At 40.3% G+C, this 23,477-nt stretch overlaps 2 protein-coding genes across 6 annotated transcripts in view; both read left to right on the top strand.

Moving 5' to 3' along the window:
• LOC120574358 (myosin-10) overlaps positions 1–16,233 on the top strand; it is an 87,827-nt gene extending 71,594 nt beyond the window's left edge. For 3 of the 5 annotated variants that reach the window (XM_039824647.1, XM_039824652.1, XM_039824651.1), the window contains 16 exons: positions 5–217; positions 1,087–1,231; positions 1,340–1,546; positions 2,255–2,359; positions 2,455–2,607; positions 3,355–3,603; positions 4,104–4,316; positions 6,216–6,428; positions 7,262–7,423; positions 7,515–7,643; positions 8,207–8,295; positions 10,130–10,253; positions 10,960–11,168; positions 12,688–12,796; positions 13,130–13,302; positions 14,577–14,730. In XM_039824647.1, coding sequence (XP_039680581.1) covers positions 5–217; positions 1,087–1,231; positions 1,340–1,546; positions 2,255–2,359; positions 2,455–2,607; positions 3,355–3,603; positions 4,104–4,316; positions 6,216–6,428; positions 7,262–7,423; positions 7,515–7,643; positions 8,207–8,295; positions 10,130–10,253; positions 10,960–11,168; positions 12,688–12,796; positions 13,130–13,302; positions 14,577–14,730 — 2,647 coding nt within the window. Of the gene's footprint in view, positions 1–4; positions 218–1,086; positions 1,232–1,339; positions 1,547–2,254; positions 2,360–2,454; positions 2,608–3,354; positions 3,604–4,103; positions 4,317–6,215; positions 6,429–7,261; positions 7,424–7,514; positions 7,644–8,206; positions 8,296–10,129; positions 10,254–10,959; positions 11,169–12,687; positions 12,797–13,129; positions 13,303–14,576 lie in introns of all 5 variants that reach the window. The other 2 variants (XM_039824650.1, XM_039824648.1) reach the window with 1 other exon arrangement.
• Positions 16,234–17,970: 1,737 nt separating this feature from the next.
• On the top strand, positions 17,971–20,920 carry LOC120573799 (serotonin N-acetyltransferase-like). Its single transcript, XM_039823638.1, has 4 exons — positions 17,971–18,145; positions 18,614–18,863; positions 19,225–19,379; positions 19,485–20,920. Exons 2-4 carry the CDS (start codon positions 18,707–18,709, stop codon positions 19,866–19,868), a joined length of 696 nt encoding a protein of 231 aa, XP_039679572.1. The 5' UTR covers positions 17,971–18,145; positions 18,614–18,706; the 3' UTR covers positions 19,869–20,920.
• Positions 20,921–23,477: the final 2,557 nt, after the last annotated feature.

Genomic DNA, 23,477 nt, shown 5'->3' with positions numbered 1-23,477 from the left:
CCAGGGGCGAGGACGAGGTTAGCCAGAAGAACAACGCTCTGAAGCAGGTGCGGGAGATGCAGGCCCAGCTGACTGAGCTGCAGGAGGACCTCGAGTCAGAGAAAGTGGCCCGGAACAAGGCGGAGAAGCTCAAGAGGGACTTGAGCGAAGAGCTTGAGGCCCTAAAGACCGAACTGGAAGACACCCTCGATACAACCGCTGCCCAGCAGGAACTGAGGTACTGCACACTGCATTTTACTCTCTATCGGGGGGTACGGATAGTACGCGATTGTCCTGCTATTTTTTACAGACGTGTGACCTCACCACACCCCTGTTCATGGACTCACAGTGCGCGCTGCTGAGAGTGAATAGGGGAAACCCTGGAATTATTTCAAAAGAACGAGAAACACTGATCAAGTCAACTTTATTGTCAATTCTGCAATATGTGACAGGCATACAAAGCAATTGAAAATACGTTTCTCTCTGACCCAAGGTGCAGTAAGGACACATACAACAAGTATAATATAAAAGATAAGTAATATATACAAATTAAGATAAAAAAAAAAAAAAAGTAATATACGCTACCGGTCAAAAGTTTAGGGTCACTTAGAAATTTACATTCCACTCCATTATAGACAGAATACCAGCTGAGATCAGTTAAATTGATTGTTTTTTTAATCAGGGCAGCAGTTTTCAGATTACATTATGTGCTTACAGAATTGCAAAAGGGTTCTCGACTGTTGTAGAAACAAGTGGCTGATCTTTAATGTAATATCTACATTGCCCATTATCAGCAACCATTCATCCAATGTTCCAAATGCACATTCTGTTTACTAATCTGATATCATTTTAAAAGGCTAACTGAGAAAACTTTGGAGAACCCTTTTGCAATTATGTAAGCACATAATGTAATCTGAAAACTGCTGCCCTGATTAACAAAACATCAAAGGTTCCTGAACGCGGTTCCGGATCCTTCTGGCCCACTTTAACCCCTGCTCTCCATTATTTTACATTTATGTCATAGTCTGTGGTGCATTTAGCCACTGATATTATAATTATTAAATCTACGGGAACGTCAAGACTTTTCTGTGTTCCTGTTCTCTGTAGGACCAAGCGTGAACAGGAGGTCGCCGAGCTAAAGAAGACCATCGAGGATGAAACTAAAAACCATGAATCTCAGATCCAGGAGATGCGACAGAGGCACAGCACTATCCTGGAAGAGCTGTCCGAACAGCTGGAACAGGCCAAGAGAGTAAAATAGCTTTTCCACAATCTACAGTATTATTTTATATCACAGGATTAAAAAATCCGCCACTTCATCATCTGACCACGCTAATGTTTTGTTGTTGATCATGTCTAGTTCAAGGCCAACCTGGAGAAGACCAAGCAGAGCCAAGAGATTGCCAACAAGGAGCTGGCCAGCGAGGTCAAGAGCCTGCAGCAGGCCAAGACGGAGTCGGAACACAAGAGGAAGAAACTGGAGGCTCAGCTGCAGGAGTTCATGGCCAGAGTCACTGAGGGAGAGAAGTCCAAGGGAGAACTGGCCGAGCGCACGCACAAACTGCAGGTGAACAAATAAATACCTGATTTAACACAGTAGAATCAGTCCTGACCAATAAAAAAGTATTCCTGTCATGAATAAAGGTCAGTTTGATGTCAGATATGTCTGGACACTTGTAGAGGCATTATGCTTATCTTAATTAAGTCGATAAAATACAACATTGAATGTGCTTCTTATTGTAAACTAATTCCTTACTCTATACTTATATGTTTTCATTTCTAAACTGTTCATTTATATTTGAGGTAAACTTTTTTTACGTTTTTGTTTTACAAACTACATGCAAACCAAAAACCTTTTGATGAATGGAGACTGTAACGGTGCAGTTTAAATGAATGTAAATTCTTACAAATGCAGGTTTAAAAAAAAAAATGATATAAAACCACATCTCATTGTCAAAGTTGGCTGTGGTATCAGACCAAAGTAAAAAGTACTCTGTTTATGTATTGATAGTATATACTGGTTGCTAGTTGGACCATTTACGAGAAAACAGAACTGCTGTTGAAATTACAAGCATTCTGTTGATTTTATTTTTTTTTAATTTTGTACATTTTATACATTGGGATTGTTTAATAATGAATCCTCGATTGAGTTGCAAGCATACAGAGGATTTTATTCTTCTGTTTTTGTAATTTCTGAATTGACAAAAAAAATCTTGAACAAATATATTTGACTTGCATTGATAATCTGGTTAAACCGTGCTACCTCTCCACACAGACTGAGCTGGACAATGTGTCTGCCATTCTGGAAGATGCGGAGAGGAAAGGTATCAAGATGGCCAAAGATGTTGCTGGACTAGAGAGTCAGCTACAAGACACACAGGTGAACTATCAAGCATCGGGCATCTCTGAGCCCTGATCATCAATCCACACTTAATGCATCCTTATTAAACTAACTGGACGAATGTTTTTATGTAGGAGCTGCTCCAGGAGGAGACACGTCAGAAACTGAACCTCAGCGGTCGTATACGCCAGCTGGAGGAGGAGAAGAGCGCTCTGCAGGAGCAGCAGGAGGAGGATGAGGAGGCGCGCAAGAATCTGGAGAAACAGATGTTGACCATACAGGCTCAGGTAGGACAAGTGGGCTCCGGTGTAGGGACACTAGGAATCAATGAAAAAATTCATATAACATGTTCAAAAAAGGAATCGGAAGATTAATATCATATATCTTTAACACATTCTTTACAATTTCCTACATATGTATATTTAAACACCACAAAAAAGAAAAACACACATATTTACATATGTAAGCAAGAAGGAGCTGGAATAAATTAATGAATGTATTCATTTAACATGAAGCAGAAGCTTATTTAATCCCTACCCCTTTTCCACTACTATATAATAATCATCATGAATGGCTTCATATTTATATCAATCCTGTGACGATGATTACATAATTGTCTTATTGTCAATATTATTACATAATCGTGGTTTCTTTGTTCAACCGCAATGAATTGCTAACATTAGCTAAGGGCTAAGCCTGTAGATGTTAATTGTTGATTTTGTTTAGATATGCCAATTTGTAATTATATAACAAATTTTTGGTCGGACTGTTGAGCTAAAGCTATGCTAGTTGGTGGCACTTGACCCTCCCTCTATATTGCTATATTCTTATAGCAACAAAAATGACAAGGGGGCGAAATAGCTCTAATCATATATCTTTAACACATTCTTTACAATTCCCTACAGATATATTACAGGTATATTTAAACACCACAAAAAAGAAAACACATATTTACATATGTATATATTCACCATAGAAACTATGTTTAATAACATTTTGTTGATTTTTACCCTGAACTGTACTTTTCTTTGTAGCTGTCGGAGAGCAAGAAGAAGCTGGAGGATGACGTTGGAACAATCGACGGCCTGGAGGAGACGAAGAAGAAGCTGCAGAAGGACCTGGAGCTGGCCAGCCAGCGTCTGGAAGAGAAGACCATCGGCTTTGAAAAGATGGAGAAGACAAAGACCCGACTGCAGCAGGAGCTGGATGATCTAACTGTAGACCTGGATCACCAGAGACAGATCGTCTCCAACCTGGAGAAGAAACAGAAGAAGTTTGACCAGGTGAGAACTAGAGATGTTTTTCTATACCGATACCAGTATCGGAAAAGCCTCCGATACTGCCTAAAACGCTGGTATCGGTATCGGCAAGTACTGGAGTTTATGCACCGATCCGATACCACGTAATTTAGCCCTGAAGAAAATCTACTTCAAGTAGTTTATTTATGTTCTTTTTCCGTTGGGACTCGCTGTCAAACTAGATAAAAGAAAGTTGTACGCCATTCATTGTTTGTGTTTGTTCATGTTTCACAAAGAGTTTAACCTGAGCCAGGCCGTACAACAGTGATAGAAATCATATCACGTCCATACAGGGATAGCAGTATACAGCTGTTAAACATAATGAAATGTATGTATTTTCTTTAACACACTGGTATGGGAAGGAATTTTTTTTAGATGGATTTTATTCATTTATTTCATCATTGATTGCAATACCGTTCTTACAAATTACAAATATGATTTTGACAAAATGCTGATCGCCGATCTGACGTCCTGTTCCTCCGCAGATGCTGGCTGAGGAGAAGAGCATCTCGGCCCGTTACGCTGAAGAGCGGGACCGCGCCGAAGCGGAGGCCAGGGAGAAGGAGACCAAAGCTCTGTCCATGACCAGAGCTCTGGACGAGGCGCTGGAGGCCAAAGAGGAGCTGGAGAGGGTTAACAAGCAGCTCCGCGCTGAAATGGAAGATCTGATGAGCTCCAAGGATGACGTGGGCAAGAATGTGAGTGTTAAAGCGGGATTCATGCTTCTGTGGAGGCTCCACGCAGAGCTTTCGCCGAAGCCTACGTAAGTAGACTGAAGTTTATACTTGTGCATTGGTGTCTGCGTCGATCTCTTTCAGAATCAGAAATCAGAATCAGATGAGGTATTGCCACAATAAGTACACTTATGTGGAATTTGCCTCGGTGAAAGGTGCATACTAGGGGTGTGACGCGACACCCAGCTCACGAGACGAGACACGAGATTGGGTTCACGCAATCGAGACCAGACGAGATTTTAACACTATTTTCACCGGAAACTACAATGAAGAAATAACACTGGAAAAATAGTCCTTTATTCAATCAAAAGTCCCAAAATAAAAACCGAGTACTGAAAGGTTTTGCCATAAACTCAAATGACTGGCTTCTCTCCTGTATAACTAACAGTTACACCGTTACTTATTCCATATGTACGGTGGAGAGAGAGTCTCTCCACTCAGAGAACCAAGGTTACAACATAACTAAGCATTTTCTGGCAGTAGTTGAGACCAAATGTTTTGTACTTGAATTTGTCATTGTACAGTAGACAGAGAGAAATAAAGCTTATTTTACTATAGTTTCACATTGATTACGTTCTAAAGCACAAATAAATTACCATCAAACCCTCAGCAGATGATTTTTTGCTGTTTTCTCCTCCCCTGCATTTTTTATAATTGCAGCAGTAAACAAGGAAGTATTGATTTATGACCATTATAGGACGAAGGGAGAACATTTTTCTTTGTTTAATATCGTTAAAAGTAAAGTTAGGTTTTGCTGTCCGCTTCCCGACTCATTTTAACAGAGAAAGAGAGAGTGGTCTGCTCGAGACAGTGCCACAGTGAACTGTACGCTGCCAAGAGAGAGAGAGGGATAAAGGGGTGGGGTGGGGGGGTTTACAGGCAGCTTTTTTCTGCTCTCGCTCTGCAAAAGTAAATTCGGAGTCAACTTTGGAGAACGGCCGGGGGATCTTGCAAGCTAATTTCAAGGCTGCTGCTCTGCACTTGTGTACTGATATCGCAGGACACTTTTCACCATCCATCCATCCATCCATCCATCCATCCATCCATCTTCATCTGCTTATCCGGTGTCGGGTCGCGGGGGGAGCAGCTCCAGCAGGGGACCCCAAACTTCCCTTTCCCGAGCCACACTTTTCACCTCTACGACAAATCTCTAGTGGGGACGTGATCTCGTCACACCTCTAGTGCATACACAAACAAACATATTAAACATTAATATGAAATAAACAATATACAGTATACAGATGAGCAGAACCATTTTAGAACGTTGCAGGGAAAAGTTGCAGCGGTCTGAACCGGCCCGTCTCAGCTCGACTCAAACCAGGTGATGGTGTCGCTGCGAGTCACGAGAACGTTTAGGGATGTGGAAACAGCTTTGGCTGTTTCAACAGCCAATAGCGAAGTCAGATACAAACTATAGAAGTAAAATGATTCATAATCTATTTTATTTCTATGTTACAAACTGTCAACGGGTCGAAATGGCAGTTTGAGACAGAGGTTGATCACACAAATAAAATGCTGTTTCTTCTGATTCAACACTAGAAATGCAACTGTAGCAAGCATCCCATCTCACTATCACTAACATTATCCACATTCATATTATGACGCAAAATGATATATCCAGCTACAAAAAGCCTGAAAGTCGGAAGTTAGAACGAAAGTACAAAGTGTCGTTGCTATGGAGATGATACAAACACTGGTGTGAACTCTCAGGTTTTATAACGTTGCAGACCGGCGTGCAGCAAGTAGTTGCGAGTTTCAACTCGTCTCGTCGAGAATCTTTGGTCTGAACTGGGCTTTATTGACCGTAGGATTTGCTATGACAACTGAGCTGTAATCTCACCAATTCTCTCCTCTTCCCGTCAGGTCCACGAGCTGGAGAAGTCCAAGCGTACTCTGGAGCAGCAGCTGGAGGAGATGAAGACTCAGCTGGAGGAGCTGGAGGACGAGCTGCAGGCCACCGAGGACGCCAAGCTGCGTCTGGAGGTCAACATGCAGGCCATGAAGGCCCAGTACGAGAGAGACCTTCAGGGCCGGGACGACCAGAACGATGAGAAGAAGAGATCGCTGGTCAAGCAGGTGCAGAATCACGCTTAACGTTAGTCTGGCATTGCCAGACTTTACTCCAAAGGGCTGTGGAGTAAGGTCTGGGTTTCTTACATTTCTTTAAACCAATCACAACGGTCTTAATTCCAGACGCAGCGATGGTAACTCTGCAAAATAGTCTCGGGGAGGAACTTGTTTTGGTGGAACATTTGCAACCCGCAAAAGAAAACGCCACATACGATATTAAATGAAGTTAACTGTTCACAGAATACAGTAACGTGAACTATTTAAATTAGCTGGATACGCGTGGAGCGGGCGCACACATGCAGAGGTTTATTCCTAGACGCAGAAGGTCCAGGGTTCGAGTCCGACCTGTGACGGTTTTCCTGCATGTCTTCCCCCCTCTCTCTCCCCTTTCATATCTCAGCTTTCCTATCGGATAAAGGCAGAAATGCCCAAAAGAATTAGCTGGATACGTGGTTAAACCTCATTGGCTCTTACCAGTGTATCTCCGTTTGTACTTCGTCCGCAGCAATCCCACCAATCGGTTCCAAAACGTCCCAGTTAGAGAGGAAACGCCGTAAACATATTCTTTGTAAATCTTTCCAATCATTCCTCGAGAGAACCAAGCAGACCTGCCTTGTTGCAAGATCCAAATTTTCTTCAAAACTTGACATTTTCAGTTTGCTGTTATTTCCCGTAGCGAAGGGATTTTGAGAACGCCAACACACAGAGAGATATCTTGCGTGTGAGCCATGTGCCTGATGCCAGGCTTTATCCTGGAAATGGACTTTCATTGATCCAGACTACACTTTACATTACATCACAGTTTAATCCCACCACACTAATGCTGGCTCCCCCCTCAGGTGCGAGAGATGGAGACGGAGCTGGAGGACGAGAGGAAGCAGAGAGCTCTGGCTGTCGCTGCTAAAAAGAAGCTGGAGATGGATCTGAAGGACATAGAGGGTCACATAGAAGGAGCCAACAAGGCTCGAGACGAAGCCATCAAACAGCTGCGCAAGTTACAGGTTACACTTCCTCATACATATTCTCCATCCAAACCCATTCTAAGCAGTGCCGTAAGCAGCCATCCTCAGCCATATGTTTTTTTTCCTTCAGGCCCAAATGAAGGACTACCAGCGGGAGTTGGAAGACGCCCGAGCTTCTAGAGATGATATTTTCGCCATATCCAAGGAAAACGAGAAGAAACTCAAGAGTCTGGAGGCTGAGATTGTACAGCTACATGAGGTGCAGACACTTTGTGATGTTTGTTATGTTATGTTAGGTACTGTGCATAGTTAGGGCCGGCAGGGTGTTGATTTCAGGTTGACATAGTTTTAGTATTCCCCCCGGGATGTCTGCTTTGGCTTGACAGATGGGTTGGCGAGGGAGATACGCCACTTTTAAAGCCGGTTTGCCTGTTACTCCCATTATTAACGGAGTCAGGCGCGCTGCTCACTCCGCATAAAACGCCACATTACATAATTTCCAGCAAACTTCACAGAGAACAATGAGGGCGAAACTGCATCACCGATCTGTTATACAGTTTATGGTTAAGTTTATGGTATGACAACATTTCATCTGACTTTAGCATTTTAGATAACACACTCGAGTGTCCTGCTGTTACAGACGTTGCCTCGTTCATGGACTCGCGACAGTGCTATGCAGAATAAATAATGCATGCTAATTATTTTTGCCATTAAAAAAGAATTTTGGGGGAAACACTGCGGTCCCAATGGACAATGGTCCCTCTCAGCGTTACATGATACACAAAGAAGTACTTGTGTTTAACCTTTGACCTTTCTCTGCAGGACCTGGCCGCATCTGAGAGGGGCCGGCGCCACGCAGAGCAGGAACGGGATGAGCTGCAAGATGAAATCTCAAACAGCACCTCTGGAAAGTAAGTGACCCCCACCCACTCGACCGCGCCAAAATGTCCGTCGACAAATGCATCTCCTTGTTCATATTCTCTTTTAACCTGCTTGGGAAGCACCAGACAAATGAGGATTCTTATTATTTTGGTCATTGAGATGAATGAGGTAAAGAAACAGAGAACAAAAACCATAATGATAATAATAATAATAGTGTTAAAAGGAACATTCCAAAGCCGATAAAGCAAGAAAGCCTAAATATCAAAAGATCATGCAATCCCATAATAAGTATAATCAAGGCGTCATCCAGTTTATTCTACAATGTCAAATACACCGTACAAGCTACGTAAATCATTGTGCTCCAGAAGAGTGCCATCAAGCTTATTTTTTTCTGATATATATGCTTCTAATATTAATTAAAGATCTTTCCCTTTCTGAGCCCTAAGGATAAACATTTAGAGAAGACATAGTCTCGCATTGCCAGACCTTCCTCCACGGCGCTTTGGAGGAGGGTCTGGCTAGTCCACGCAGCCTTCCGGGATGGGAGAAAAACGTGCTGTGGTTTATTGGCATTACTTTAAACCAATCACAATCGTCTTGGGCGGCGCTAAGCGCCATACTGAGCACCAGTGCCTCTGCGAAACAGCCTCTGTAAAAAAATTCAAACACAAAGAAAGCGGAAGGTAGCGGACATCCGGCCGAAAATCCCTGAAGTGGAACGTCGTGGATATATACTAGAGAATACATAACTTGGGGTTAAAAGGAACCTTTTTACAAATAATTCAACTAACCAAATCTGAAAGCTTCTTCCAAAGGAAAATTTTATCTAGACCCTCCTGCCCCTGAGCTCTTTATCTTTAAAGCTGTGGTAGGTATTTTAGCGTTGTTGGGCAAACGTGATCATAATCTTTCAGCGTATTGTAATTAAAATGTTCTGTGAGAAAACAAGACTTCTGCACCTCCTCTTGGTTCTGTTTTCAGGCTTTAGATAATCTAGCCATGACAGGAGACTTTGGCAAATCACGGGTCATTTCAAAGAGAGAAAGCGTTCCTATTGGCTGCTCTGCGCATGCAGAAAGAGAGGGGAGAGGGAGAGCTGGAAAGTAACACATTACAATTACTCATGTTACTGTAATTGAGTAGTTTTTTGTGTACCTTTACTTTTACTTGTACTTAAAGGTGCAGTAGTGTAAGACTTCTAAAACTAACTTTCTGTCATATCTGCTGAAACTGACCCTATGTTCCAGTAGAACTACATGAAGCAGGTCATTTAAAAACCTACAGCCTGTAGTGCGATTTGCAAAAATCCACAGCTCCCTGTTCAGATGCACCAATCAGGCCCAGAGAGGGTGTCTACCTGCGTGTCAATCACTGCTCATGTACACGCATTCATTCTCCCTTGTCGGGGGAGGGGCTTAGGAGACCGTTTTGGGCTTTAGCGGAAAGGGGGGGAGGGACTGAGAAGTTGTCGTTATTCACATTTTTTGGAAGTTCTGGATCTTCACAATCCTACCTACAGCACCTTTAAGTATGTTTTGCTTGAAGTATTGTACTTTGCTACATTTAAATCACATCCGTTACGGAGTAAAAAGAAAGTAAATAAAAAAGCTCTCTAACATTATTTATCTGTCAACAAACTCTAATCGAATGCGGCTTTGTTCCCTCATCAAATCACAAAATACTGCTATTTAATTAAATAAGTATAAATATTTAAAAAAGTATATATTTTACAACTTTTTTACCTGTACTTAAGTAAAAGTTCATTAAATTATTAGTACTTTTACTTAAGTAGAATATTTGTATACTTTTTCTACCTCTGCTTTCTGCCCACTGCAGCTTTAACTCTGTCTCTGTGTGTGCCAGGTCTGCTCTGATGGATGAGAAGAGGAGGCTGGAGGCTCGCATTGCTCAGCTGGAAGAAGAGCTGGAAGAGGAGCAGGGTAACATGGAGCTCCTCAACGACCGCTACAGAAAGACAACTATGCAGGTGCGGTGTTCTGAGTTAGCAGAATTAGAGGACATCTTTAACGATCATCCTTATTTTTTATTAAACTAATATTACATCCAGCAAAAAAAACAATTAGCCTGTACAAAATTGGTCTGAAAGACACACCAAATCGTTGGAAATGTAAGACAGGGGACGGCCAATTACTTCATGTCTTGTGGTCCTGTGATAAGGTCCAGGTTACATGATAACCTATGTCAGATTGCAGGGAACCCAGGTTCCATTCAGCCCAAGATTTGTTCTGGGAGATGGATCACTCCTAAGTGGGATGGATAAACAAGCTGGGTCCAGACTAGTTTAATGACAGCCAGACAGATTCTTTTGAGAGGCTGGAGGAATGAAGGGGTGCCTTCAATCCAGGAGTGGGCTTGTGAGATGGCTAGGGTGGCGGTGTTTGAAAAAGATGTCATTTAAACGGTTTTCCAGATTGGATGTCTACACTAGAAAATGGAGAAATAACCTGAACTTTCTGGAGGGCTCCTAAAAATCTTTGTGCTGGGAGAGAGACGTGTATGATGGGCTTATGGTGTTGTCATTTATACATGTTTATTTGGTTTATGGTTTATTGTCTATTTTGTTACTATTTTGTTGAATGTTTTGTATGTTGTTAAAAAATAAAAAATTAGCCTGTTCAAAATTATGAAAATCACATGAAGTTCCGTTTCCCTTGCCCCCCCCTGCCCCTCAGGTGGACACCCTGACTACAGAGCTGAGTGCGGAGCGCAGCACGGCCCAGAAGAGCGAAAACGCTCGCCAGCAACTGGAGCGTCAAAACAAGGAGCTGCGGGCGAAGCTGGGCGAGCTGGAGGGTTCTGTGAAGAGCAGGTTCAAGGCCTCCATCACTGCCCTGGAGGCCAAGATAGCCCAGCTGGAGGAGCAGCTGGAGCAAGAGGCCAAGTGAGTTTAGTTTAGTTTAGTTTATTAGTTTATAATGTCCTGGACAGTCCCCTTTATTTGACTATACGGTAAAAGGAGCAGCGTTAGCCTCAACGGCTAATTTCCAGCTGTAGTCCCCGGCCAGCTGGCAAATAGGCATCCTGAAATACAATGGTTAACATATTAAAATAAGTAACATTACATCTATAATAACATCAGGCCTAAGCAAAAATGGTTAAAACATACAAGGAAGTGGCACACAAACAAACAAGCACAGATAATGGCAATGACATTAAAGCAGACCATGCAGTTAATACAATACGAAGGAGACGAGAGAAAGGAGAAAAGTCTCAGAGGCCACATTGAAAGTTAATATGTGTCACCTTTTTCAGCCCTTCTGAGTTTGAAGGTATGTTCAAAAATAGAAACTAGGCTAAAATATGAGATTGATTAAAACACATTTACGGGTTTTTAGCTGTAAGGGACTGTTCGTTATTTATTTATGGGGCCACCGCAGGAATTTTGGGAACTTTAGTCAAAATAGACATGACCCTCCCTTCACCAGGAATAATTGTTCTATGACCCTCCAAAATGATATGGAAAAAAGGCATGACCCTCCCCCAACAATTTATCGATACCTTCTGTACTGGTTTGCGCTTGGCAAAGATATACAGATCCCCATTGTTTTTTTACAACAAACTTCACTTCCTGCATTACTGCATTACTTCAAATACTAAGTTACTCCTCTAGTAAACTAGTATTCACATGAAATAAAATAATAAAATATTGAGACCATTCAGCAAGGCACTCTGGGTAACATTCAACATACAAACTGGTTGCTATGGACTCATCACTAGGCTTCCTCCACTTCGCCGTTTAAACAAAGTGGAATAAACGTATAAATGTCCAAATCTACACAAAACCCGCAATCAATTAGTAAGCTGACATCAATTGTGGCATTTAGGAAACCTTTATTGCAACCTTGGCACAGTAAGATGTCCAGACTAGCAACATTCATTTTTGTTTTGCTGCTCGCATCGTCAGCCAGGAAATATTTTTTTTACTAAAGCAGTATATGAAATCAGATGTATTACCTACCACCATTTAGTTGTTTTGTGTTATTTAGCTAAGATATTTATAAAATATCTTGGTCATGCCAGACCTAATTATTATATATAGTATAAATTACTCATTTTTTAAACAATGCAATTAACCGTTTCAGCCACCAGGGGGGCAGTGCTCCCTGTGCCCCACAGCCAAACTCATGGGTCAGACCCATCTGGTAGCGGGGGCCGAGACTGAGAGGTACATGGAAAAATATGCACCAAATAAGCCACTTTGAAATGTTGCTGTTTCTATGAATACCCCCCGCCCCCTCTGTACTAAAACATTTTGGATGACCCTCCCCTCAACAAAGAATACAAAGACATGACCCTCCCCTATTTTCCTCCGGTGGTCCATTCCATAAATACCAAACGGTCCCTAACGCTGAATCTTGTCTTGTTTTTTTTTTAAACGATCCCTTGTTCTCCACCGAAAGGGAGCGAGCAGCAGCCAACAAGACTGTGAGAAGGACCGAGAAGAAGCTGAAAGAAATCTGCATGCAAGTGGAGGATGAGCGTCGCCATGCAGACCAGTTTAAAGAACAAGTATGTCTGACACTGACATTAACACTGCGTTGTGAAAGGCTGTGGGCAAGCTTTTTCCAGTTTTCCAAATGTTTAGCCCCTCTGTGGTTTTAAAAGAGATCAATCACTGTAATTTCATTTATTTATATTTATAACCATTAACAAACCTACTTCACCTTTCTACAATCCAAATGGTGTCTTTTTGAACATGTTTTGTATTTCTTGGTGATGTATTTTCTTTTATTTTTGTGTGTGTGTGTGTGTGTGTGTGTGTGTGTGTGTGTGTGTGTGTGTGTGTGTGTGTGTGTGTGTGTGTGTGTGTGTGTGTGTGTGTGTGTGTGTGTGTGTGTGAAGGTGGAAAAGGCGAGCTCTCGGATGAAGCAGCTGAAGCGTCAGCTGGAGGAGGCGGAGGAGGAGGCCACGAGGGCCAACGCCTCACGCAGGAAACTGCAGAGAGAGCTGGACGACGCCACCGAGGCCAGCGAGGGTCTGAGCCGCGAGGTTCACACACTCAAGAACCGCCTCAGGTACGCTGGGGCAGACGGACGCATCCCCTATCTGACATTCACAATTCATCATTTTATCTTTTATTTTATGATTGTTTTTGAAGTTTGAAAAGAAACTCCCGCACGCTGTCTAACTTGCAAAAAATATACAGTATAAAGTTTAATAGTAGGCAACGTTTCGGTACTAGACCATCTTCAGGCAAATTTGGCCATTTTGCCTGAAGATGGTCTATTACCGTAACGTTGCCTGCCATTAAACTTCATATATTTTTTGCAAGTTAGACAGTGTGTGGGAGTTTCTTTGCAACTTTTGACCCGCTTGCCCCCCTTTCTCACGTTGTAGATGTGCAAAGTATTTTTCTGTACATGATTGTTTTAAAGAAAGCTTTATTCATGTAGGTCTATTTTTTCATTTATTTTTTTATTATTTATTATAACTGGTCATGTATATTAAGTCAATATTGGCCCGTTAAGTCAGCAACTACAGTGATATACTCCACTTACAGAGTTGATTTCATGTTTGCCAAATTAGACTTTTTGTCAGGACTGTGTGGGCAGGTAAAGACGGTGATGGATTGGGCTCCCGGATAGCTCAGTTGGTAGAGCAGGCGCCCATATATAGAGGTTTACTCCTCGACGCAGCGGGCCCGGGTTCGGTTCCGACCTGCGGCCCTTTGCTGCATGTCATTCCCCCTCTCTTCACCCCTTTCATGTCTTCATCTGTCCTGTCAAATAAAGGCCTAAAAATAGACTGTGATGTAATGGCATCTCTCTGGCCCTTTCATCAGTTTTGGTAACCTTTTCCCATTCTTATTGGTTCGTGTAGTTTGGTGACCTCATCTAATTCCAGCAGAGCTCCGTCCAACTTCAACCTGAGCAGAGGTTTAACCAGCCAGAAGAATTGGAAACACTGCTTATCTGAAGTTATTTTTATAAACATGTTACCGACTCTTTATGTTGGTAATATCATTAAAGCATTAGAATACTGGCCCTTATTATGAAACCTGAGTGGGGATGAGTTTTCAAGTGCTGACGTAGAAACGTCCCTGTGTCTGGTTTATGAAATGTTCACACAGCGGCTGAATGAGCTGTGAATTATTAAGTGGACTCAGCTGCTTAACTTAAAAATGAGCAGTTACATTTTCTGAGCAGATGTTACTAAAATCTTTTGACTGCAAGATGAATAGCCAACATATGTTCAAATTTGAACATTTGAACATATGTTGGCTTGATGAATGGGTGACATTTTGCTTTTTACCTTCCCTTTACCTCCGCTCCTCCTCTTTCTCCTGCAGGCGTGGCGGCCCCATCAGCTTCTCCTCTAGTCGCCCAGGCCGACGCCCGCTTCAGGTCGAGGGAACTTCTTTGGACCTCCTGTCCGACGATGAGCTGGAAAACAAGATCACCGACAACAATGCCAATGAGACGCCGGCGCCCCAGCCGGAGTAGAAGAGAGAAAGCCTCAACTTTTGCTCTCCCGTCTGACACAAATACTTAGACCCTCTCAGCTTGAATAGGGACCCTCTTCTTGCCCGCTCTGGCCCATGTCTGTAGAGATCTGTTCCCTCTAAACACACGCAGCATGATCTAAGCAAGATTAAAAGCAACACATATTCCTAGCCTTACTCCTCAACCCTAAACCTTAGCACACACCAGCAGTTGGACCCCCAACGCTCTCTTTACCGCCCCACTTAATGGCGTAAGAAGCACTACTCTGCCTTACCCCTCCGTCTCAAGCTGCAGGGCTGTGTAATATAAAAGCAACTTCCGTCATGGGAGTAAAGACTACTTTAGTAACCTGAATGGAAGATGAGCTGCATCACAGATAGAAGTACACCTGTGCATGTGTTGTCAACTAAAAAAAGCCATTTCAAAAAGAAAGAAACCCTCTGCATTTGGTTTATTGGTCAGTGAAATTGTCCCTTCTTTTTGAAATGGATCTTCGGGGATTTAATTCCCCGCACCACAAAGGAGACCAAGCAAGTGGTGTGCGTGTTGCTGTCTACTCATCGTCAATTAAAAATCCCCGATAACAGAAAAACATAAACGTTCTGCTGGAGCTCATAATTCGCTGAGTGCACACGTGTCTGGATGATAATTACCCCCGGTTGGACCAGTATTTAGCTGTTTAAAATGCTTCCAAATGTTAAAATAATAGCATTGCAATATTGGAAATGAACAGATTGTGATGAAAGCTGAAACTTTCTGACTATTTTTGCATCAATTTACAGTATGTCCATCATATGAATCAGTTTAGTTTTATTTAGTTGAACTGTAACTGCAAAGTATTTTTCCAGTCCTATGCTAGGGGTTGTTTGCTTGCATATGAATATAGAAATGTGACTGTAAGCTGCCTTGTCGCCTCAGCGCTTCAATCCGTTGCTCTTTTGACAGTATTGTTTCCTCATGATGATGTTTGACAGTAGGTCAGTGTTGACTTGTAATTATTTGGAACTAATGTTCTTTTGCTTACTACTTCTCTTTCTGTGCCTTCTTTTCCGCTCAGTCTCAGTTCAAAACCCATTTATGCCACATATGCTGTTCATATACTGAACCATGCGTAATTTCATGAAGGTATTTTCATAAAATATTCATAAATTTGCATATGTAATGAGCTATCAGTGAGAAACTGATTTTCTTTCATTTGTATGTCCTGCTACAGCTCCTCGCGATGATCGATACGTCAAAGCGTGCGGGACTCTTTGTAGACGGGTGCGATGACTTTTCTTATTGATAACTTTTATACTTTTTGAGTTATTACTATTTAAAAACAATCCAATAGACATCAACTGTATTTATATCTCTGCTATTGTACTCCGTACAAACTCCATTCATGTTTCAAAAATGCTCAGTATTGCACACTGATCAACTGTACCTATGATCGTTACCATGACTTGTACAGTTCATGAGTTATAGGAGCTATATATGATGCATTAAAGTCTATGGAGCCCAGTTCACATTGTATTTATAACTCACCTGTTCACAAACTCCGTTCATTGAAGTAGTCCATGATGATGCTGTTTACATCTTATGAGTTATGAGCCGTCACATTTGTAATGTCATCCAATTTAAAACTTTGGCAGAAAAAAAGCCAATCAGCACGACAGCAATCACACACATATTCAGGGGCGGAGCAGGGAGGGGTGGCTTCCGGGCCTCCAGCCCCGAATGTTTTCTCAAAAGCACCGAAACTTTTAGGGTTTTTAAAATAACTTCCAACTTTTTTTTTTTCATTTCCCCTCAGTCTCTCTGACTGGACCGGCAAATCAATGGAGCAAAAGTTCTGTTTCTGGGGAAATATCGCCATTCATTCTGTAAACTCTACTAAAAATTGGTTTCAAGATTAGTAATGCCGTTTACGCCAAATTCCTACCCAAACTGCATTATGTAACTTGTAGTGGAAGTTTCCTTTGCAGCAGGGGGGGGAATTTTCAGAGTTTAGTAAATTGAAACAAATAAGACAGACTGAGACTAAAACCAAGTTGGGTTTTTGTATTTTATTAAAAATATATATTTGCAAATATAGGAGCAACATGATTTCACAAAAGGCCGCAGCCCAGTGTGGAGTCAGTTTCTCAAATGAGTGAACAAGAACACCAGGCTTATCTGCATCTTCAGAGTGACAGCACACACGCACTTGGATTATTATGACGCTACAGTTCTTACAGGCAATCTGATACACATGAAGACAATCGGAGAAATACATTTCGCCTCCTCCTCCCTGTACGATAGTTTTAGGGTGACCTTGTAGCCCCTATCTGTTCAGACAAACAGCGCTCACATTATGTTCCAGACTGGACGTCTCAGCAGTTAGAATCAAAATCTGCATGTGGGAAATGAGATCAACTCTTTCAGCATTTGTGAGAGAAGTAAAGTACGAATTAAATATAAAAATATAAGGAATTAGGCTTAAATGTAATTTTCCCATTACAAACTGAAAGAATACAAGCCTCCGACAGTTTTTTTCTCCCTTCTAGGTGACAGGAGTGAAAATGAGTCTTCCTGTGTGTGTGTGTGTGTGTGTGTGTGTGTGTGTGTGTGTGTGTGTGTGTGTGTGTGTGTGTGTGTGTGTGTGTGTGTGTGTGTGTGTGTGTGTGTGTGTGTGTGTGTGTGTGTGTGTGTGTGTGTGTGTGAGGTATATTTACTCAAGTTCTGTACTTAAGTACTGGTACAATCCATTTTCTGGTACTCCACTACATTTCAGATAGAAACATTGTAGTTTTTACTCTGCTTTTTTACACACATTTACTCAACAGCTATAGTTAGTTGCTTTTAAGATAATGATTTTTATTGTTAAAAAAAACAAACATGATAAATGTATAAAATACAATGTATTGTTAAAGATAAACCAGTGGTAAGCCTTGTTGGCTGGTGGCACCTTAACACAAATCTGTGTTCTCACTTGATGCATTAGTATTGACAATGTAATAATGTAGCACAATATATTAATCGGGCCCATTTTTCTGCAAAACAAGTACTTTGAAAACTCTCAATTACATTTTGCTTATGATATTTCTGCATATTGACTCAAGTACATTAAATCCTTGTCATCTTAAATGCTAACCATTCATTAAGATCACACACCAGCTGAAGAGTAAAATAGCCTGACCAATCAGGGCCCAAGGCTTTCAAAGACAATAATATTCTCTAATACAAATGGAGGTCACTTTCTCCAAGACACACACAGCGTAGTGAACGTGTTGTTCTCGGGCAGAGAGGAGATAAAGTGTCGGTAATCCTTCCTCATGTGACTCATAGTAATAATCACTTCATAACGAAGAGAGACGTCTGTGTTGGAGCAGGTGAGACAGAGGCAGGGAGGAAGAGCTGCTCAGTCCCCAACATTCAACCTCAACATCCTCCGGTAAGTGTCTGCAGCCTGATGCTGTGCCGAGGTCGTTTTATTCATTGTTTTATTAATTTAGATGGGAAGCAATTGTGTCACATTTTACACATATGCACATTTGATTTACTTCACTGACCAATGGTCTTGAAATTTAGTTAAACGGTGAATATTTTAGTGGCAAAACCTTTGGAAAGTGCCTCTGCATCAGTGCGCTTCTCTGTAAACATGCGTGGCACACGTGCTATAAATGTGCCGGAAGTGGTGGTTCATAGAAAATAATTTGCTATTATCTGTCAATAGACACAAAAAAAATCAAACAGCAACAATGTACGCAGTTAATTGCAGGGTTCAGTAAATTGCCGCCACACAGTCGTGACCTTTATGCATTCATCGACATCAAATATTCAAATGCAAATGAGCTGGTGGATCACAGCCAGGAAAGCTGTCCTATAAATACACGCACCAACCAGCCTGTTCTCCTCGCAGGGCCTGACAGAGGTGATCCAGCACAGAGGCAGAGAACAACACAGGAGGAGAAGTGGTTGGGGTTTTTGTTTGGAGGGGAGAGTTTAAAGTCGTATGATGTCCGTTGTTGGCGCGCAGCCTTTCATCAAACCAATGCAGCCAACACCTTCTGTTTCGCCTGGCGGCCAAAGGAGACACACACTTCCCGCAAGCGAAGTCCGACCGCTCAACACCCAGGATGCCATAAGCGTCTTTGAGATCGAGCGAGAAGGTAAGTGACCCGTCTTATCCGTCACATGAGACTGAATCCGCTGTCAAGTTTCGCTGAGTCAAAGGAAGCCTCGATAGAGGACTTTGCGTAAAACCATGCATGGCATCGACAGCTTTAATTCTCTCTTCGCATTAACTAAAGTCAGTGGTCAGATATTCTTTTTAAAGATGTTACATCTGTATTCGACGTTCAGCACCGTGTTTATTGGGTAATTTGCGCCGCCTTTAGTGTGCGTAAAAGTAGGACCTAACTTGTTTTGCGCACGGTCATTCTCTCTCTCTCTCTCTCTCTCTCCCCTATCTCTCTCTCTCTCTCTCTCTCTCATTCTCTCATTCTCTCATTCTCTTTCTTTCTCTCTCAGCATTTATCTCAGTGTCAGGTGAGTGTCCTCTCCACCTGGACGAGGTGCGTCATTTCCTCACACTGTGTCCGGAGCTGTCCATGGGCTGGATTGAGGAGGGCCGGCTGGTGGCTTTTATCATCGGCTCTCTCTGGGACCAGGACAGACTCACTGCAGTAAGACACCCTGCACCTTCCCAACTCATCATTTATAAGTGATCATCACACACACACACACACACATATGATCGGTAATTGTGATCTCTAACCACTTTGCTCCAGGACGCACTGACTCTCCACAAACCCCGCGGCTCCACCGTCCACATCCACATCCTCGCCGTCCATCGCACCTTCAGGCAGCAGGGCAAAGGTAACATTCTGCTGTGGCGTTACCTGCAGTATCTCCGCTGCCTGCCCAACGTGCGCCGAGCAGTGCTCATGTGCGAAGACGACCTCATTCCTTTCTACCGCAAGTCAGGCTTCAAGGTGCTGGGGCGCTGCGCCATCACCGTGGCCAACATGACGTTCACTGAGATGTGGTACCCCATCAGCGGCCACGCGTACATGCGGCGCAACAGCGAGGCCATCCGTTTCCCTCATCATCTCTTGACTCAGCATCCCTTGACTCTGCCACTGGAAAAGACTGACGAACAGACTGACGTATGACATGGTGATGTTTGTCACTTAGATATCTGCACAGGTTGTCTTTCATTTTAAGGGTCCCATATTATGCTCATTTTCAGGTTTATACTTGTATTTTGGGTTTCTACTAGAACATGTTTACATGCTTTAATGTTTAAAAAACATTATTATCATACTCTGTCTGAAATTATCTGTATTCACCCTCTGTCTGAAACGCTCAGTTTTAGCACCTGTCTTTTAAAAAAAATCCCTCTTGAAAAAGCTGCTCTGATTGGTCAGCACTTCCGGGTCTCTCTGTGGGAATATACATATATATAGTTGTAAAATCACAATCATACAAAGTCCTGATGGCTCGTTTAAAGGCACAGTTTCTGAATACATTTCTATTGAGCGTTTCGATACTTTCACAGTATTAATAGAGCACCTCGACCTGCTTTATAATTAAAAAAATACTCACTTTTCTCACTTTTTATAATATGGGACCTTTAACATCAGTGTTGCACTCGGTCCGGTTCTTTCTGTTTAAGTGTCTGTAAAACCTTTTTTCTCTTGTCTCATACTGAAACTATCTCTGTGTAAAATGATCTTACTGTGTACAATAAAAGCAAGAATGTACTATATGTATTATATGTAAAGTCACTCTGTTAGACTGTGAGAGGAGTACTGTGTTGACAAATAACTGGAGTTACACTGCGTAGACATTTGGACATTAAGCTGTCTCCTGCTTAGCACCTTTCTGGGCTCTCCACAACTGTGGACTGACGTCAGCAACCAGGCTTTAGCTGCTCAACCCCAGCTCCTCCAGCACTATTAAGGGGGCTTTAGCTAAAGTAAACAGAGGAATTAGAAGGGACTGCACATCCAGACTTTGTATTGTGATGTAGTTTTTTGTGTGTGTGTGTGTGTGTGTGTGTGTGTCACAGAATCACAATTCCTGCACCATTTCAATTAAATCTTTTATACTGTTTTTAAGGTGAAAATGAATGTTTTTGATTTTATCTGAAACAAAATATAAATTCTGTACATGTGCACTGATTGACGAGTCTATCTAATTAAACATTCCCTTGAAAACTTCATTATGACTACAGTATATAAGTAATAAGTATAAGTAATATACTGTAGTATAATATCACAGTCTTTATGTCAGTATCTTCACATAGCTCTGAACTGTACCTCTGGAGACTTAGATTACACACTGGGACGTCTTGTGCTCTTGAACGGAGCTTTAATCCAGGATACAGTCACCCACTAATCCACTAACGTGCCAGGGTGAGCAGCTCCCTCTCAAACTAAGTGGTCACTTAAGAAATAAGAACATTAATTAGCATTTTGAGCAGGGTGAAGGTGTTTCCAGGCCTCCATGCATACATTCCAATTCCATTCTTTCCTACCTGTTTTTTCACCATTTCTTAACTTTTATTTCCATATAGTATGATTTCCATTGTAAAATATGATTTGACATATCTACTATATTTTTCAATATACTATACTATGAGTTTTTTATGACTTTTTCAACATACTATACTATGAATTTTTTATGACTTTTTCAACATACTATGACTTTTTTCGACATACTATACTATGACTTTTTTCAATATACTATACTATGACTTTTTTATGACTTTTATTTCGACATACTGTACTATGAATTTTTTAGGACTTTTTCAACATACTATACTATGACTTTTTTTCGACATACTATACTATGACTTTTTTATGACTTTTTCAACATACTATTTTTTTTTTTTTTTTCGACATACTATACTATGAATTATTTCGTCGTATCTATACTATGATTTTTTTTGACATACTATACTATGACTTTTTTATGACTTTTTCAACATAGTGTACTGTGACTTTTTTTCGACATACTATACTATGAATTTTTTCAATGTACTATAGTATGACTTTTTTATGACTTTTTTCGACATAATATACTATGAATTATTTTGACATACTATTATATGATTTTTTTTCGACATACTATACTATGACTTTTTTCGACATACTATACTATGACTTTTTTCAATGTACTATACTATGACTTTTTTATGACTTTTTTCGACATAATATACTATGAATTATTTTGACATACTATACTATGATTTTTTTTCGACATACTATACTATGATTTTTTTCAATATACTATACTATAACTTTTTTATGACTTTTTTCGACATACTATACTATGACTTTTTCGTCGTACTATGCTATGACTTTTTCGTCGTACTATACTATGACTTTTTTCGACATACTATACTATGACTTTTTTCAATGTACTATACTATGACTTTTTTATGACTTTTTTCGACATAATATACTATGAATTATTTTGACATACTATACTATGATTTTTTTTCGACATACTATACTATGACTTTTTTCAATATACTATACTATGACTTTTTTATGACTTTTTTCGACATACTATACTATGATTTTTTTATGACTTTTTTCGACATAATATACTATGAATTATTTTGACATACTATTATATGATTTTTTTTCGACATACTATACTATGACTTTTTTCGACATACTATACTATGACTTTTTTCAATGTACTATACTATGACTTTTTTATGACTTTTTTCGACATAATATACTATGAATTATTTTGACATACTATACTATGATTTGACTTTCTTCCAACTATAGTTTTTTCAATATACTATACTATAACTTTTTTATGACTTTTTCGACATACTATACTATGACTTTTTTTGAGTACTATACTATGACTTTTTCGTCATTACTATACTATGACTTTTTATGACTTTTTCGACATAATATACTATGAATTATTTTGACATACTATACTATGATTTTTTTTCGACATACTATACTATGACTTTTTTCAATATACTATACTATGACTTTTTTATGACTTTTTTCGACATACTATACTATGATTTTTTTATGACTTTTTTCGACATACTATACTATGACTTTTTTCGACATAATATACTATGACTTTTTCAATATACTATACTATGACTTTTTATGACTTTTTTCGACATACTATACTATGACTTTTTATGACTTTTTCAACATACTATACTATGATTTTTTTATGACTTTTTTCGACATACTATACTATGACTTTTTCGACATACTATACTAGACTTTCTAATATATGACTTTTTTCGACATACTATACTATGATTTTTTTCAATATACTATACTATGACTTTTTTATGACTTTTTTGACATACTATACTATGACTTTTTTATGACTTTTGTCGACATACTATACTATGACTTTTTTCAATATACTATAGTATGAATTTCTTACGACTTTTTTCGTCATACTATACTATAATTGTTTTTCAACATACTATACTATGAATTTCTATGACTTTTTTCGACATACTATACTATGAATTTTTCGTCGTACTATACTATGACTTTTTTCAATATACTATACTATGACTTTTTTATGACTTTTTCGACATACTATACTATGACTTTTTTCAATATACTATACTATGACTTTTTTATGACTTTTTTCGACATACTATACTATGACTTTTTTCAATATACTATACTATGACTTTTTTATGACTTTTTTCGACATACTATACTATGACTTTTTTTGACATACTATACTATGATTTTTTTATGACTTTTTTC

This window comes from Perca fluviatilis, chromosome 15 (assembly GCF_010015445.1).
Source record: "Perca fluviatilis chromosome 15, GENO_Pfluv_1.0, whole genome shotgun sequence".
In the NCBI taxonomy this organism is placed as follows: Eukaryota; Metazoa; Chordata; class Actinopteri; order Perciformes; family Percidae; genus Perca; species Perca fluviatilis.
Note: the sequence above shows the minus strand (reverse complement) of the source record. Positions and strands in the feature narration are given on the sequence as shown.